The following is an 18,818-nucleotide window of genomic DNA, read 5'->3' on the forward strand; positions in this document are numbered from 1 at the left end:
TTTTAATTTTTGGGAATAAAAGTGTAGTAATTTAGTTTTGTTAAAATTGATTAATCCTAGATATAACTATGAATTTAGTTATCAACACGTTATTTGTATTTACCTAGATATGATTAGTGACCTATGATAACCTAACCACACAAACACGTGTTCCTCAACTAATAGTAACCCACTGCAAAATGCTAATAACCATAGTTGCTGATGCAAGATATTCATTTGCACGCCTTTTATTTATATATTATTACGTTTTATTTAATTGTTATTATGTAAGTGTAATTAAAAATAATACATTTATAAAAAAAAACTTTTCTTATGTTCAAAATATATATATATTTACAAATTTATTTTTATTATAATATAATATAGTAAATAAATAATCCATTGATTTAATTGATACTTGGTTTTTCAGATTAAATGGATAATGCTTATTAATTGCATATTTATCAAGTGTTAACTACCAACACTACTTAAAATTTACTAAATATTTATATCAGACAAAATTTAGTTTTGAAAATTTAAAAATTAGTATAGCAATTTGTTGATATTTCAAGGAAAATATATTGAATGTTAAACTTTATAATGCAAATAGTTGATTCATGAAGTATATTGCATAGGTATTATTAATTAAAACATAATCTACATAATATTATTTCATAAATTAGATATATTCAAAAAATTTACCTGGAAATGTTGAGAAAAATCTGATAAGTTAGATGGAAGACGTGATCGTCCACAAACAAATCGTAAAAATAACACTTTTTCAGAATCCAAAAAATTATTCAAAATGTCCCATAACCATTGGACAACTTGAGAGTTTTCATCCATTTCTCTATACCTGTAAAAAAAAGTTTATGTACTATAATATGGAAAGGAAAAAGACTCGTTGGGGGGATGAGAAGGCTATAAAACTTAAAATTCTGAAAATGTTAAATAAAACTTAAATAATCAGTTTAATATGTACATTTTGTGTGGAAATCATATGAAAAAATGATAAATTCTACTATCAAATTCCTATATAATTCCTATATAGTAGTGCACACAGTGTGACAGATGTTAAAGAGTGAAATAATATAGCACATAGAGTTATTTTTATATTATAAATTATAGATTCTTTAAAAAGGTTAAGGCTTTTCATTTATTAAAAAATGGAAATTTTAATCTATAAATGAGAAAATGAGAATCTTTGATGTCAATGATCTCAGGATCCACTTATCCGATAGTAATGCAGTTATTTTTTTTAATTATAAAGTATATTGTGGAGAAGGTTGTAAGCTTATTTCAAGCCCTATAGGTATCAAAATCTAACAACTGATTTTTTTCGAAAAAATAATATTTAATATGAAAGAAGAAGCAGAAACATCAACTAAAGTTAATAGGTCAAATTTTTACCAAAGCTGTTATAAATCAGCCAAAAGAGGTACTTGGACTTGAGTCCAAAAAATAAATAAATTATCACGTAAAAATTCAATAAAACAAACTTTAAGAAATCAAGGGAGTGAAATTCGCTCATGCTTATCAGGGACGGCTTGAAGGTGATAAGGCTCCCCGCGCCCTGTTGCAAAAATAAATTATTGGATCCATAGTTCATCAATCTAATGATTCAGATCCAGTGATAGGCTTAAAATTGGATCATCTCTGAGGCCCCAAATATCTAACCCTCGTAAATAAGCCCCGCAAAAACATTTCGCAAATAGCTCTGATATTCACTAAGCTGTCCCAGACAATAATAAAACAAATAATGTATGAGCAATTTGGAATTAAAGAGTTTCATATATGGTTGGACAAAATCATACAACTAATTGGAAACTTATCACTAAAATAAGGTATGAAATAGCTGCAGACAACGCTAAATTAACATAAAATAAACTGGTAAGCAATCAATAAAAAGATTAGATTACATTTTTTGATTATTTTGGAAAAACAGATTAGAAGAGTTTTTAAATGGTAAATATATTAAGTCACAGAGATCATAATTTTATTTCTTTTTAAATATTTTTTTATAATTGTTAGTTTTTATTAACTACAATTATAGCTAAATAAAATATTTATTATGCAATAACCAATAACTGTAATATTAAACATTTTTCCTATCTATGAAATTTTTTTTTTTTAGAAAACCTAGACTTTCTCTTACCATCATACTGTAATAGATTTATAAAAAATATGTAAAATTACCTAACAATAGTCTTCAAAACTGGTATAGATATATTGGGTAGTCCGCATATCATACGTTCTAAATTTTCGGCAGTTTGAAACGTAAGTAATGGCAGAGGTACTAATGCAGAAAGACCTCTTCGCACAGCTAATATTTGTTCGTCCATTTCGTGAAACCTTTGTTTCAGTGCTAATTCGCAAAATGTTAATCTATTGGAATATGTAACTGATACGTAATGACCATTTGGAATTAATGGCACAGTGTTATCCATCCAATCAGTACCAGTCATATTTAAAAAAGGTATTGCCTGAAAAAATCAAAAGTAATTAATTATTGTAGAAGTCAAATATACAACTTCTATTCTCACCTCTTCAAAATTCTCTTCAGTAACTCCAGTTTGATGTATATTTTGTATACTTGTCAAATTTTGTGCATAGTAAGTATCATTTTCTTCTAAATCTGATATATTTAATGATTCTCCAATAATCATTTTCCAAATCAATGGTGATAAAGGAAGAGCTAAGGGTTTCTTAGTTCTAATGGCAACACCAAAAAGCATTCCTGATAAATAAAATTAAGTAAATTAAATAGACATAAATTAAATAAATAAAAATCACATACCAAGGAATTGAAATTGTTGTAGCTGTTTAAAATGGTTCATTTTTGAATTAAATATAAATCGATCTTGATTATAACCTGTTTCATTTCTGCCATTTGGTGTCAAAATAAGTAATTTTACAGTCAGTGTTTGAAGTTCTTCCATCATCTGGGCAATAGTATCATCAAATACACCTCCTGCATCATCTGCTCCTTCACCCACCAATTTCACCTATAGTTTATTCAGAAATTAATATTCATTTGTAATAACTAATAAATTAATAACAATCAACCACCAAATTATATAAAATAATATATTGAAATTAAAAATTTTGATTTATAAATACTATAAGTTAGTATTTCCAAACTTAAAAATATATTTATAGCTAATAAGTAGGGTTCAGAAAGTCAGAAGTTATAGGAGCTAAAATAACAAAACACATACACATAAAAAAAACTAATATATACAAAAAAATGTATTAGTAAAATTATTAACCTAATAATTTATTTATGTATTAAATATTATTTATTAACATTGTTGTATTCTTGGTATATTACCATATTAAAAACAAATTTTGCTTATAAAACAAAAATTTAAAAACTTATGTATAAGTATAAAAACTTCAATTTATGATGAAATATTAGAAGTTTATTAGTAAAAAAAAAAAAGTTGATACTACCTTCCAAGCTCTAGATGGGAGTCTGAGTAGTTCTGCGTTAATGTTTACAATTTGTTTGGCAACTTGTTCAAAAATACACATACTAGTACCATTACTACTCAAACGTTTGACAATTATTTGAGGACCATAATTTTGACCTTGATTCATTGTACGGCTAATAACTTTCATTAATGGTAATTTTATGATTTTATTTGTAAATAAACATTTAAGCCTTTTGTCTGCTAACCAATGCCAACGTTTGATGTTACTCCAATCAAATTCCTACATAAAGTGGATCAAGCAATTAGTTAACTTGATTAGAACTAGATAAGTACAATAAGTTCAATTACTCACAGTCGTATTAAATGGAATCATTTGCCAACATGTATACAAAATATTTGAAAACTGTTGTAAGCACTTCATTCTAGCAGCGATTGATGCCATTTTATATTCTTGTAAATATCCATATTGGTAAGGAATTGATGTTGGTAAATCATTATGGGAAATATTTGTAGAGTCCCTTGAAAATGGTTCTGCTGTCCATGCAGCACAATGAGTACGACTAGTTGCAATCTTAAATAGAATATTAAATATTAATTAATAATTATTTATTAAGAGGATGTCAGCACACTATTTGTTTTCTCTCTTTGACCCACACACAACATAGCAATTTTTAAGTTCACAATAATGAAATTACTAGAGCGAAACTACCTATAATAAAATGTAAAGGTTAGATTATTATCTAGGGCATCTCATAGATGTTTTATTATATTCTAATTTTAAAGCAAGCTATGAATATTTTAAGATTTGCAAACAATTTACAATGTTTAAATACTCTTAACTCGCTTTAAAATTAAAAAATAATAAAACGCCTATGACATACCTTAGATAATAATCTTACATTTACCTTTTTTTATAAGAGGCCATTAGAAGTCATTCTAGTTTTAAAAGTTATTATGATTATAACCATTATTGAGAATTTAAAATTTGGTATTTTGCGCGTGGGTCAGTGTGAGAAAAAAAATAGTGCGCTGACATCCTCTTAACTTTAATTAATATTTATTTTACTTGTTTGATATTTTTGTCAGATAAAATTTGAATAATCATAGGCTTTTGGACAGGTAAATCATGACCAAATCCAAGAATACCTTCACAGTTATTACCCCAAGCCCATACATGACCACGAGCAGTCAATACTAATACATGATCTGGACCTGTAGCAACATCAGTTACAATTTGGCCTTGGAATTCAAATATCTATAAAGTAAAAATAAATTTGAATAAAAATAATTACTTCAATACAATAGGTTATATTATTTACTTTTTCAGGGATCAATTTTTCAGTATATAAAACATCTGTTGCGTCTTGTAAATTATCCGATCCACATGAATAGAGTTCACCATCTTCTGAAAGGAACATTGTAAAGCCATTTCCACAGTATGCTTTCTTAATATTTTTTCCATTTAGTGTAATGATTTCCTAGAAAAAAATGTTAACTTAAATTTAAGATAATTCTTTACTAAAGTAGGAGTACCATGGTTATAACAAATGCTTACTTGTGGAACATAGATATCTTTTTTGCTTCCAATTCCTAATTTACCACCTTCACCTTCCCCAAATGCCCAAACAACATTTTCTCCAATACAAATAGTATGATTTTGTCCACATGCAATGTATTTTATATTCAAGAAACCTTTATGAACAATTTTTGTCGGACGTTTTTTGTTTATATGTCCGCCTAAACCTAATTTACCATGTTCAGCACTTCCAAATACATAAACTTCGCCATCTTGGGATAAAACAGCACTGTGTTTATGTCCACAGGCTACTTGAATAACTACTACATCATATAGAGATTCAATAAGTTTTGGCTTTCTCTGTCGCTCATTGTTACCATGTCCTAGTTTGCCAAAATCACCATCTCCCCAAGAAAAGACTTCTCCAGTCTCTGTCAAAGCTAAGCTATGTCCATCCGAACCAATAGAAGTGGATACTTGAGTTATTACAAATCCTTGTAAAGCTGATATCATAGTTAGATTAGGTAGGCTATCGGAATGTCCATGACCTAGACGACCATAATTGCCTTCGCCACATGATAACACTGTTCCTTGGCTAGTCAAAACAAAAGTGCAGTTTTGCCCACAAACAATACGTTGAGCAATTTTAAAATTCTGAATTTTAATAGGTGACCATATATTAATACATTGACCAACAGCTACAACACACATAAACATAAATACATTTTTTTTTTTTTAATCTCAATTAATCAGGATCAAGGTCTTGTTGGATCTTGATAACTTGCTATTTTATAATATCAGACAATTACATAAAATATGTTTCTATGAATATATATTATACATTAATCAATCAATATACATTGACAATTTATTTTTATTTTTATTTTATTGACATGATTATAATTTACATTTTGAAACTTGAGTCATTAATCTGAGGGAACAAAAATATATAGATTGATGTTTTTTGTGCAACCATAGACTTCTATTTTATGAAACATAACAAATTTTGTATATTTGTTGATTTTGATTTAAAAATACAAGTATCTTTAAAAAACTTTAGAGATAAAAAATCTTTTGAGTGAATTTTCCAAGTTGTATTCAGAGCATCAAGATCCAGACCCTTAGTTATTAATTAGGTAATAATTATTACATAATATACCAGTATCACCCAACTGTCCATTTCGACCATTACCCCAAAGGTATGCATCGCATTTGGTATATGGTTGCCAATCATGAGGAGTTGTATTAAACCATTGAATAATTTGCTGATCAGCTTCTATAGTCCACTTATTGTTGCTAATAGCTTCAGACCATAAATTATGATCATCATTTTCTTCTAATTAATTTTAAAATAAAAATACATATTTATATAAATGTAAGTATAAGATTTTAAAATATTTATAAATACAATGTATCATACCATTCAAACCAGATGAAAAGTAGCTTATAAACGTCTCAGGGAAATTCTTTCTAGTTAGTAAGGCTTTAGCAGTATTCAAAACAGTGATTAATCTTTGTAGCCATTGCCATTCTTCGTCTGTTTTAAGAATAATTAGAATTAGTTTTTAATTTCAAAATAATAATAATTAACATACAAAATTCAATGCTATGACTTGTATTTGGTGGTACAAATGTAAAACTAAATGTTTGATCTGGCCAAATTTCCAGTGCAATTCCAATGAGTCCTTTTAAATAATCACTATATAGAAGGCGATCTCCCATTAGCACTTTGTGTTTCTCATGGTTCATTTGCAACTGAAGTAAGTCAGGTAATGAGTTAACAAATTTACGAAAGTATTTAACATTATGGAGTCCACGACGATACAAAGCACTTCGAGCATTTGATTTGAATCGATTATGTGTAAGATTATCAGCACTAAACTTTATTACCGTTACATCCTTAAATTCATATGAAACATGCATGTAAATTAATAATAATAATATTTATTCATTATTGGCTTAAAAATAAGAAATAATTCTAATTACCTTTGATCGAGCAAAACAAACAGCAAGTCCTAGTTGGTCCTCCATCCAGCATAAATCATCTACACCACCGGATCCAGTATGCGTGTTCAACAAACTGCCATCAAAGAGCGACCAAATATTTACTACACCACTACTTCCTTTGCTACAACCTGTTGCCAGTACTAAGCCACTTTCATGGATACTCATTGAAGTAACAGAATTAAACATGTGTCCTTGAAATGAGTATAGTACCCTGGGTTTTAATTTAGAAAATGGAGTAGGTATTAACCAAACATTAATGGATCCAACAGCAGTACCAACACAAAGTAACAGTCCTTTATTACCTATAAATACAAATACAAATTGTAGATTGAATATTATTATACATAAGTATATAATAAACATAATAATAATCATTTAATATTGACTTTTGTCTTCCTTACCCACAACAGGGGACCAAACTACACAAGTAGGCTCATTTGAATGATTCAGTTTATGAAATATTTCCCAACGATTTTGTTTTTTAATCCAAAGTCTAATGGTTGTGTCTTCTACATTGCTTACAGACAGTATGTCAAACATTTTAGACCATTGCAGTGTAGATATAGGACTCTAAAACATATTTTTTATATTTTGAACAAGTTTTTTTATTTCTAGTATTCTCATTTATTTACTTCACAAATTGTTAATGTTTCAGATTCAGTTGTTGGTTGAATATTACCCACTGTAATGACACCAGTAGAAAATGCTATAGCAAACGGAACCGAATCATCATGCCATGCTATATGAGAAACTGGAACTATAAATATAAATAGGTATAAGAAACTTTTTACTGAAAAATGTATGCAATATATTTATTTTGTACTTTAACATTACATTCAGAAATGTATATAAGGTTACACAATGATTCCTAAATTGTATAACATATCCAAGCATATGTTTATCTATTTTGTGTATATATTGCTAGTAATACTAAGCATAAAACATTAGGTACATTATTTGTGCACAAACCTCCAGGTCGGCAAAAATTATCAAGTTTCTCATACATAATTTTATTAAGTGAATCAACAATAGCTATATTCACAGAACCATCAACACCTCCAACTAACAAATACTGAGGATAGAAATTATAAGAATTTTTTATTGAAATTCCAGACCATGCTATAGCTGTTATCCAAGCATCTTGAGTATATGTTGATAAGCAAGTTTCATCTTCTTGAAAAACATCTGTAAATAAATAATATAATAAACAAAATAACTTAAAAAAAATAAAAGTACTGACGTCTTTGAACTGTATAAATATTAAGGGTTCCTTCCATTGATGCGGCAATACATAATCCAGAAGGTGACCATGCAAGTTTTGATATCAATTCTCCATTTAAATCATTACCATAGACTTGTGTGGATTTAAAAAACATAAGTGTCGTCTCTAAGCTTAATTCAGTATTCCATAACCTCATAGTTCCATCAAATCCACTATTAAAATAAAACTCATTTTGAATATTGAAATAAATGTGTAAATAAATGTTCTGAAGAAAAATGATTACGCACGAAGATGCAAGTGATTTTACTTTCGGTTGCCATATTACATGATTTATACGGTTCTGGTGCCCTTCCAGTTTCACTATTGGACGTCGTTTTAATGCACCCGGAAAATCAGATTCATTTGGTAAAACTAATTGTTTTCTATGTAGAGATTTATTAACTAATATATTTACCTAAAATAAATCATTTAATTTCATTATAGTACTTATAATCAACGGTAATAGTATAATTTATAATTTTATCTTCAGTCCAAGAAATGTATTCTTTAATAATACAAACATTATAACGGAAATACTTAAATAACAAATTTGCTCAAAAATTCTTAAATTGTATTTAAAATATTTAAAAATGTACTAATAAGTATTAACACTTTTCAGCCATCTATCTGTGATAGTATGTATTTAATGTATAAAAGTGGTAAAGTTGATCACCCCCCCCCCACCACCCGAAAATAAATCCTGGCTACGCCACTGATACTGAGTCAACTGTCTAAATGTTATGAGTTCAAAAGTCATATATAACAACACTCGATTATCCGCAGAATAGAGTGCCACGGCAACCACGGTTTAGTAAATTCCATGGTTAATTTGCAAAATATAAATTAAAACAAAAATGCTATTGTTATATTATTGAAAAAATTATATTATGTAATATTAAAAAGTATTTAAATAAACATTATATATAGTACTGTAGATTGTGCAGGTGGCAGACCATGGATAATCGAGTTTAATGTAATTCAAAGTCCTTATATATAAAATACGTAAACAGAAGTTCATATGTTAAAAAATTATGTCTGAAAATGTACTTAATCAAAAACTATTTATAATAATTGTGTTCTTTAAAAAAAAAAACAATTCAAAACCTAACTTTCAATTGATCAGTAGATCTTTCCCCTTGCTACACAAAAGAATGATCCCAGGGACTTTAAATAAACCAAATAATAGTAGTAAAAAATATATACAATTAACTTACTAATTGCTTACACGCCCAATGTTTAATATCATTACTAACAATATGAGACAATAAACATGCAGATAATGCATTAATAAGCATTTTAATTGATGGTTTATTATCGTTTTCAATTGGACTTAATGCTCCCGTTTCATCTGAAATTTTTTTATATTTTATTCAAAATATTTATTTGTAGTAAATAAAAAAATAATAGATTTGTAACTTACCATGCTTTGAAAATATATTAAGTTTTTTTACAAATTCATTTACAACTAATTTGGTAACTTTTAGATTATGTTGCATTTTTAAATTTCCCTCACTTGCCATGGTAAAAATGTCCTTAGAATAAAATAAAATAAAATTGTTATTCTTATACATATTATATACATATTATAATATAATATAATACTAGAGTTAATATATATACATTACAAATAATTAAATACAATACAATTAAATAATTTCATAACTAGTAATTTCGCATATCTGAAAAAATGTTTGAGGATCATTTATAAAAGGCAATACAAAATTTTTGGAGTATACTTAGAAATGATGTCTCCAACCTTCATTCCAAGATAATTTTTTTTTTTTTTTGATGATTTATCAATATTTTATGTTCAATATCATGATATAATTTATTTTGTAAAAGTATATACATCAAACTACCACATTCCCGTCTTTTGCTAAATAATTCTTTTGAATGTATGTATATTGTATAATTTACAAAATAAACTTACTTGAACCGGTATGGATATTGCATAATTATAAGCTGGTCGATAATGTTCAGCTAATGATATTATTATGTTTGATAATAGTCCTAGAACATTTTTTTCTAATTTATTTGGCAACATTTCATTTTCGTTGTATTCTCTATCAGTCCAAACATTCATAATAAGTAGAAGTCGTATAAATTTCACTATTTTGGGTACATTTGTAAAACCAAGCTTATCTAGTTTCCATGCAACTATATCTTCACTTTCAAATGTCCAGTGAATAAGTGACATTAAAATATTTATGACAATATTTCTAGATACCAAGTGTGACATAGTATGAAATACTCGATTAATAGCTTTTGTACGTTCTTCTGCTGATGTCATTAATGCCGCCTCCAAGGCCAGAGATTTAAATATAGAAGAATGTTGAGATATTTTTTGAGAACTGCCCTCAATGCTTGTAAGGGATGGAACAACCTCCATTCCAAGTTTGTCCATGCTATTATCTTCTACACTCTCAGGCTTAAATTTACAGGAATTCAATTGTTCAAAGATCATATCCATATCAAATGGCTTATCAAGATAATTATAATGATCCATTAATTTAGAAACTAAAATAAAAAAATGTATTAATTATAAAATTATAAATATAAATATTATATATAGCTTGAGTATAATAAAAGCATAAATACCATATTACCATTTACCATCATATAGCTGTAGCTATATGATACTAATCAATAGCATATTTAATATGGCTATTAAATATTTTTAAATCAAATTTACTGGACGCCAATTTAAAGATAAAAATGTCAATAAAGACTCAACATTCCAAAATTAGATAAAACATAAAAAAAAAACAGGTATATGGCAGAAACATTGGCATAAATCAGGGGGACTGGGGGGACTTATCCCCTCAATTTTTAGTTTTGTAGATACAAAGCCCCCTTTTTCCCCTACAAAGTTTGTATTTAATCTATAAAATATAACAAAATAAAAATACCTTGAGTAAAATCGGATGTTAGAGATTTTTTGGGTTTAACAAAATCAGAAGATTTTAACTTTTCAATTTTTTCTTGGCAATTTACACAAGAGGCATTAACGGCTGCAATACATAAATACAAATTAAATATAATTTATAAATTATCTCATAATTTAAAATTCCTTACTAGATCTAAGTATTTGTGAACTTTCTGGTTCAGAATCAATTATCTCGGTCGGTACTCGAAGCTCTGTAACATTGAATCCTGAGTTTCGGTTCATTGAAGGCAAAACCACACCATCATTACGAGGTGGAAAAGGATTGTATATCTCTACATTTTCTATATTTTCTAAATTTGGAGTATGTATACGTGGAGGAGTTTCCTAAATAAATAATAAATATATATAATATTATACAGTAATCTTACATTTATTTAAATGCAAACTACATTTTTAACAATATAAGATATTTAAATAAATATGTATCCACATATTTTATGTTATATATCAGTGATCTCAAACTCAAATTATCCACGGGCCATATATTTTTTCAAAAAAAGTTCACAGGCTAAATTTTAAGTGTTCTCTTTTTTTACTTATACACTAAAAAATGAAGGAAAAGATACATACAAAATCCATTTATCAAATAGACTTAATATATTATGAAATTACTTTTATTATAATTACTATTACCAAAATTATTAATAAAAATATAAACAAAGAAGTTTTTTATTTCCCTTATTATTACTAAAAAATTATCATTGAAAAAATATGAGAAAATTAATTTAAAAAAAAAAAATTAGAATTAAAATCTAAAAATATCTTGATTATTTGTTTATTTTTATTTTTGAGCTGCATTTGAAACATTTTTTCTTTTGTACCAAACTGTCTATATTTGCGCAAGAATTTCTTGATGCCAAATGTAAAACAGATTGTAATTTTATTGCGACTTTTCGATTTATATAATTTTATGAAAGAAAATAATTGTTCATATACATAAGAGCTACTGAACATGGACAAAATGTTAGAAAAGTGTTTCTTTAGTTTTGGAGATATGTTTCCAAGATATTTAAACATTTCTGGAATTCCAACAGTTTGAATTGATTTTAAAACAGATTAACATTGAAAATCAATTAACTCGAGTTGTAAATCTTCCCTCACTTATTCTACATTTATAGTAAATGGCTCACTAAAAAGTATTTTTATACTTTTGAAAATCTGCAAATCTGTTTATAAATTCATTTTTTAGTAATAAAATGTGTGAAATGTATTTTTTACTATTATTATTATCATCTGTGGTTAACTGTTTTAATGTAGGAAAGTGTAACAAGTTATTTAATGAAAGTTAAGTTTCCCATAATCATAGTTTCATCGTACATTAATGAATTGAGTCGTAATATTTGTGATAACTTGGTTTTTCCTTGTAATTTTAGGTTGAGAATATTTAAATGTGTAGTAATATCAACAAGGAAAGCAAAGATCTTTATTCTAATTATTAGTTAATTCTGAAACAATCTTGAAACAAATTTTATCTTTGCTGATTAGATTTACCGCATTTCAAATACTTTATTGAGGATAATGGGATTTCGAAAACGCACTACAAAAAAGATTTATGTATAGCTAAACAATGACTTATAAAAAAAAAAAATACCAAGGGTCTTTTAGAATATGAGCCAAGTGGCCTAAAACAAAACTAAATCTGGCCCTACAAATAAATATAAATTAAATACTCATAAGTCATACCTTTAAAAACTAATAAATCATAAACATCAAAAAGAAAGAATTTTTGAAATAGTATCAAAGGGAGAGGACTCCAGCCCACATAGCCTCCCTTGAATCTGCCCCTTTTAAAACATAGTTTTTAAATATATTTAATTACCGACGGAGATTCAGGTTGCTCCACATCTGAAGCAATTGAGACCATGCTTGCAATAGCTCTGTTCATAGGATCATCAGTCATATCATCATCTACCAGTAAGTTTGGAGTTCTATAGATTGTGTGGTCTGTAGATAGTTCTCTAAGACGTCTTCTAGGAGCTATCAGTCTTCGTGGAGCTAAATCTAAAGGACTGTCATCAAGAGGATGTTCTGAACGAGAGCCATAATATGGCATTCTTACAGCTGGAGGATGCAGTAGCTAGAAATATACTTGGTTAACATTAGTTAAAATATATTATTGATTTAACTTACTCTAGTTTCTGTACTACTATCTGAGCTTGCAAAATTAGTTTCTTGAATGCATGGGTGTTCTATCATCCAAGTTGCCAAACTATTTATAGCTACGTTCCGTGGCATTGTTTCCCAAATATTGCCTAAAAAAATAAAAATAATTTTAAAATCAAAGAATATTAAAAAAAATATCAGGAAAACTTAAATAAATACCTAAGGCAGCAATAGCTCTTTGAACAAGCCTAGTAGAAAATCCCATTTCAATAAGAGGAATTGCTATGGATGGAATTCGTTCCCTATTTTCACTAGGAACAATATTATTTGTATTATTTGTATTACTTGTATTATTCGTACTATTAGGACATATGTATATGGTGTTTGATCGATGTAACATATTACGCCGAGATCTTCCAATTCTTCTTGGAGTGTCATCAGCAGTTCTAGATGTCTCCCCAGAAATCTTTAAAATTAAAATAGTAATTTTAAATTCTATAATTAATTATTTTTATAGCTATTTACAGATTCTCTTCGTTTCACATTAGTACTTTCTTGAAAACTTATTAAAGTTTTTAAACGATTTTGTAAATCTGGTATTTTATATTTATTTTCAGCACATTCTTTGAGATAATTATTGTAAAGTATGTTTAATATTCTTTCAGATTCAATCATATCTGTTTCAATAACTAAATACTTTGAACATAAACTTTTTTCAAAAGCACATCTATAACATGAATTATAATATGTATCCATTTTAAAAATAATTGTTATTATTAATGTTAATACTTAATATACCAACTAAGTCTTTGTACAGTATAGTATTTACTGTTTACCTGAAAAGAAACATTAAAATGTTATTCATAGCATCATTTTCCTTAATGTTATCACATTTATTTTTATTATCACAGATTGCATTTTTATTAGCATCTGTTGATTGTTTTGACTTTGAAGAAATGGGATTGACTAATATATCAACACACATAGAACTAGTCATAATAACTTCAAGACTCTTTAATGCATTAGACTGTAATGCGCACAGTTTAAATAGTTTAGTTTCATCAGCTAGAGAAACATTATAAGAATCCCTGCAAATTGCAATAATAAAATATAATGAAATAACAGTATTAGAGAAATCAATTACTACATACTTGGTTGAAGTGTTTACTCCTAAATCTTTTGTACTACTTGAAGGTGGGTTAGTATTTATTTCTGATAATTGATCTAAGATATTCATAACCATTAGATTAGAGAACAAATCCAATGAATCAATAGCATTTTCTTCATGACATTTATCAGATGTTTTATGAGCTTGAGAATTATTTGGAGGCACCAACTAAAATTACATTTTAGTTATTTAGTCTGAAATATTATTGAATTTTGTAAAATAGGTATACTTCATTTGTTATGCCGCTCAATCGCCCAATAGAATACAATAATAATGCTGGAATATGTTCCAATCGTGTGGGATTAAATTTAATATTATTACATGGTAATAATGATTGAAATAATACATCACTATAAAACAAAAAATATATACATTACAGTATCATCTGTATCAACCTCACACTTATCAATAAATATACTCAGGACTATATCCTGAGTATATAGTAGTATAAGGTACAGTATTTAATATTTTATGATAGCTATGTGTACTTTATATTAAGTAGGCATAATTATGTATATCTTAAAATGTGAATTAAAATGTTTGCACAACCTGACAGTATCATTTTTGTCTTCTCGCATTACTTTTGCAGTAGTGAAACCCTTTTTTAAAGTTCCCATAATGGTACCAAATGATTTTTGATCCAAATCATAACATCTTCCATCTACTTTTAGACCACGATCAAGTCCTCCGATTACTGCTAATGCAGGCCATACTTTTTCACATAATGCATTTATATCAACCTCTTCAATATGTTCACAAATTGGTTCTTTTTGAATAGATCCAGATATATCTAATATTCTGTCTTTGAAACGTACTTCAGGTAGAACTCCTTTTAAAAATGAAAGTTGTTCTAAGATACACTCATTCACCTATTAAATTATTATAAATTAGATAATAATTTTAAATCAATAAAATTTGAAATATATTTTTGAAATTAACATGTTGATTGCGTATGTCTTTTTAGAGTTCTTGCCTAGTGCGTACGATAAAGGAAAAACAACAGTCTTCTAAAAATAACATAATGAAACTGCTACTATATTGTCACACTTTAATTACTATTATTTTAAAACATTAAACGCATGTTTTAAAATAATAATCCACGTTAAATAATAATAAGGTAACATTTGGTCAAGTGTTGGGAATAATAAACCATTAACTTTAAATATATAATGGACGCCAAATAGATCCAAAAAATAAAGATCAAAACAAATAATGATGGTTATCATAAAAGTCACTAAGCTAAGAAATTTAACAAATTATATCAGTTAATACAAATATAATTTGTGTGATCAATAACAATTAATAATTACCTCAATTAACCACTGATCAGTGTTATGCAATATTCGTATTATTGTAATATAATTTTCAGTAATACATGTAAACATGGGTGCTAAATAAGGTTCTCCAGCAAAAAGTTCAGTGTTTTTATTTCGCTCGGCTCTATAATCACTTATTTTAATCTAAAATAATATATGAATTCATATTATGACTTTTAAACAAATATATAAAAGTTGTGTTATACTTTTTGTCCAGCGGCAGTACTGTAACATAATACACAAGGATAAAGCTTTGTTTTTGTATCTATGTTTTGGAATGCTACGACTGGATAATCATTATTTTTAGCAAAACTAAGAGTTCTTGATTCAGTATCAAAAATTGCTGTAATGTAGTCACCTTGAGTAAATGTTTTAAGTACAAGAGATATCTGACCACCATGATATAAAATACCACTACAAACAAATCAAAACATATTGATTATAATGAAATCAACTAACAAATTACAAGTACATAAACAAATGTAGTTAAATGAAACTTGAATAAATACTTATAAGCTCTGTATAGCCACATATCAGAAGTGGTTCTATAATTTTGATCTTTAATGGGATATCTTGATATACCAATACATGAACCTTCGTTGCCTTTATGTTCTTTCAAAATAAAAAATTTCCATTGATAAACACCTAAAATAAAAATAAAATAAGTTTAGCCTGTAGGTCTAATTACAAACAAAATAGCTTAAAACACATACAGTCAAATTCGCTTATAACGATCTTCTAGGGACCTAGGGAATCTGATCGTTATAACCAAACTTCGTTATATCCGGATCATAAAACAAAATTTTTTTTTGAAAAATTGATTTATTAAACACATTTTTTACTGTTATTTAAGATTACAAAGTATTTATATAAATTTTAATAAATGTACTGAATATACTTGTATAGTATATGTTTACGATTTGTTTGAAAAATAATCTTTAATAGTAGTTTGTTTATAATTTGAATAAGATTTTTTAACAAAATTAGAAATATTATTTAATGCCATTGATACTTCTGGCGTATTTATGTCACTATTTACCGAAACAAAAGTACGCACCTGATCAATAAAAAAATACATTTCCGAAATAGATGGTACTTTGAATACGATTTCTTCGCTCTCTTTGTCAGCTTGTTCACTTTCATCATTATTTGCATTCAAAATAGACTTGACAATTTCTTCTTCATTGGGTTCTTCGTTGGTCAAAAGAGCATCGTCACCCTCCGCAAAACTTTGTATGTTTTCTTCAGAAAAGCACTCTGTGTCCAAATGATTTTCACTTACTACTTCTGTTTCGTCGTTTAGCGAAGCCTTGAATCCAGCATGGTGGAAACAGTTTCTTATTGTAGTGGTAGAAACATCATTCCATGCATCGGAGATCATTAAAATTGCATCTAATACTGAAATTTTAATATCTTTTCCCTGTTCCTCTTGGTTAATAATTTTGAGTACTAGTTTTTTTCGAAATTTCACTTTTAATGCTTTAATAATACCTTGATCTATAGGTTGTAACACAGAGGTCGTGTTTGGAGGGAGAAAAACCAACTTTATAAATTCAGTTTGAACAGGAGGATGAGCCGGACAATTATCTACAGTCAATAGGATATGTCGTTTTTCCTTTGCTAGTTGTTTATCCCATTCTTTTAACCAGTCGGAAAATATGTCACCCGTCATCCATGCTTTTTTATTGCTTTTGTAGTCGACTGTCAAGTTTTTGACATTTTTAAAACATCTCGGAGTCTTAGATTTTCCAATTACTAACAATTTTTGTTTGTAAGAACCAGTCATATTAGAGGTTACAAGAATATTGTGAGTCGCTCTTTAGATAATTTACCACCACTGCATGTTTCCCCTTTAAAACGTAATGTTTGAGACGGTGTTAGACGATAAAACAATCCAGTTTCATCAGCGTTATAAATGTCACAATCTGCATAATTTTTACGCAAATTAGGCCAAACGTGTTCCAGCCAATTTTCCGAAACACCAACAGGAACGCTTGACGATTCTCCATTTATTTTTCCAAAAACGATATTGTGTCTTTGACGAAAACGGGTAATCCAAGAAGAAGAACATTGAAAATCGATTTTATTAAAACGCTTCCCGAATTCGGTCGCTTTTTCTTGAAGTATCGGACCACTTATTGGAATATTTTTAGATCGTTGTATTTTGAACCATTCCATGAGAGCCAGTTCGACGTCTTGATGTTGGCTACATTTTAACCTTTTGTTAGATGTCACGTCTTTTTGAAAAACGCTTTTTATTTGGTCTTTTGATTTCCATATGGTAGATAGTGTTGATTGACTAATTCCTAGCTCTTGGCAAAGATCTTTATTAGAAACACCACATTCTAAACGTTCAATTATTTTCACTTTTTCAGCAATAGTGAAACAGCGTCTTCTTTTATTTGACATTTTTAACTACGGAATTCGGAATGTGTCTAAACGGATAGCAATCAAAACGGCGACTAAACGAGTAAGAAACGTATGCTGTATACAGTACGTTCGTACAAGACACATTATCTGTTACAGATAAGATTAAGAATTGTCGATTTGGATGAAATCAAATTTACTACTACAATACTGTATTAATAATCGCTATAGGTGATTATAAAAACCAATTTTCGTTTTAAAATAACATCGCTATATCCGGATTATCGTTATAACCGATATCGTTATATACGAATAAAAGTACTACACATAACATATAAAACCAACCAAATACATTGCTTGGAATCGTTTTACCCGGAATATCGTTATATACGGCATCGTTATAAGCGAATTTGACTGTAATTATATTAACACTCAATCAATAAAAATTTAAATATAACAATATACATATATTTTATTTTATCAATATAAATACAACCAAAAATATTATTCGTATTAATTATATTTAATATTTAAAGAATTGTTATATTTGATTATAATTATTTAACTTTGTATAATACTGCAAATACTGAAACCACTTAAAAAATTACAATAGTTTTTTATATAGTTATACCAAATTTTTCCCACTGCCAAGTAAAGGATTTTCCTCCATAAAATATTTTGCTAATGAACTTCTAACTTCTTCAGCAGCTCGTTGTAATG

At 27.8% G+C, this 18,818-nt stretch overlaps 1 protein-coding gene across 2 annotated transcripts in view; it reads right to left on the reverse strand.

Annotated features, from left to right (window-relative positions):
- Positions 1–18,818, reverse strand: part of LOC100160819 (probable E3 ubiquitin-protein ligase HERC1) — a 38,273-nt gene that overhangs the window by 1,158 nt on the left and 18,297 nt on the right. Inside the window, exons 29-62 of one of the 2 annotated variants that reach the window (XM_001942817.5) lie at positions 16,241–16,376; positions 15,938–16,145; positions 15,726–15,875; positions 14,965–15,284; positions 14,645–14,765; positions 14,399–14,583; positions 14,084–14,335; positions 13,773–13,974; positions 13,467–13,713; positions 13,275–13,396; positions 12,964–13,221; positions 11,273–11,468; positions 11,107–11,208; positions 10,128–10,714; positions 9,618–9,729; positions 9,412–9,545; positions 8,446–8,612; positions 8,177–8,370; positions 7,906–8,121; positions 7,569–7,693; positions 7,338–7,506; positions 6,916–7,238; positions 6,525–6,828; positions 6,350–6,466; positions 6,089–6,265; positions 4,969–5,627; positions 4,733–4,891; positions 4,480–4,668; positions 3,766–3,984; positions 3,433–3,693; positions 2,777–2,984; positions 2,523–2,716; positions 2,176–2,462; positions 682–835 (exon numbers count right to left, since the gene is read on the reverse strand). In XM_001942817.5, coding sequence (XP_001942852.2) covers positions 682–835; positions 2,176–2,462; positions 2,523–2,716; positions 2,777–2,984; positions 3,433–3,693; positions 3,766–3,984; positions 4,480–4,668; positions 4,733–4,891; positions 4,969–5,627; positions 6,089–6,265; positions 6,350–6,466; positions 6,525–6,828; positions 6,916–7,238; positions 7,338–7,506; positions 7,569–7,693; positions 7,906–8,121; positions 8,177–8,370; positions 8,446–8,612; positions 9,412–9,545; positions 9,618–9,729; positions 10,128–10,714; positions 11,107–11,208; positions 11,273–11,468; positions 12,964–13,221; positions 13,275–13,396; positions 13,467–13,713; positions 13,773–13,974; positions 14,084–14,335; positions 14,399–14,583; positions 14,645–14,765; positions 14,965–15,284; positions 15,726–15,875; positions 15,938–16,145; positions 16,241–16,376 — 7,454 coding nt within the window. Of the gene's footprint in view, positions 1–681; positions 836–2,175; positions 2,463–2,522; positions 2,717–2,776; positions 2,985–3,432; positions 3,694–3,765; positions 3,985–4,479; positions 4,669–4,732; positions 4,892–4,968; positions 5,628–6,079; positions 6,266–6,349; positions 6,467–6,524; positions 6,829–6,915; positions 7,239–7,337; positions 7,507–7,568; positions 7,694–7,905; positions 8,122–8,176; positions 8,371–8,445; positions 8,613–9,411; positions 9,546–9,617; positions 9,730–10,127; positions 10,715–11,106; positions 11,209–11,272; positions 11,469–12,963; positions 13,222–13,274; positions 13,397–13,466; positions 13,714–13,772; positions 13,975–14,083; positions 14,336–14,398; positions 14,584–14,644; positions 14,766–14,964; positions 15,285–15,725; positions 15,876–15,937; positions 16,146–16,240; positions 16,377–18,818 lie in introns of both variants that reach the window. The other variant, XM_016801006.2, reaches the window with a different exon arrangement.

Source organism: Acyrthosiphon pisum, chromosome A2, assembly GCF_005508785.2.
Source record: "Acyrthosiphon pisum isolate AL4f chromosome A2, pea_aphid_22Mar2018_4r6ur, whole genome shotgun sequence".
Taxonomy (NCBI): domain Eukaryota; kingdom Metazoa; phylum Arthropoda; class Insecta; order Hemiptera; family Aphididae; genus Acyrthosiphon; species Acyrthosiphon pisum.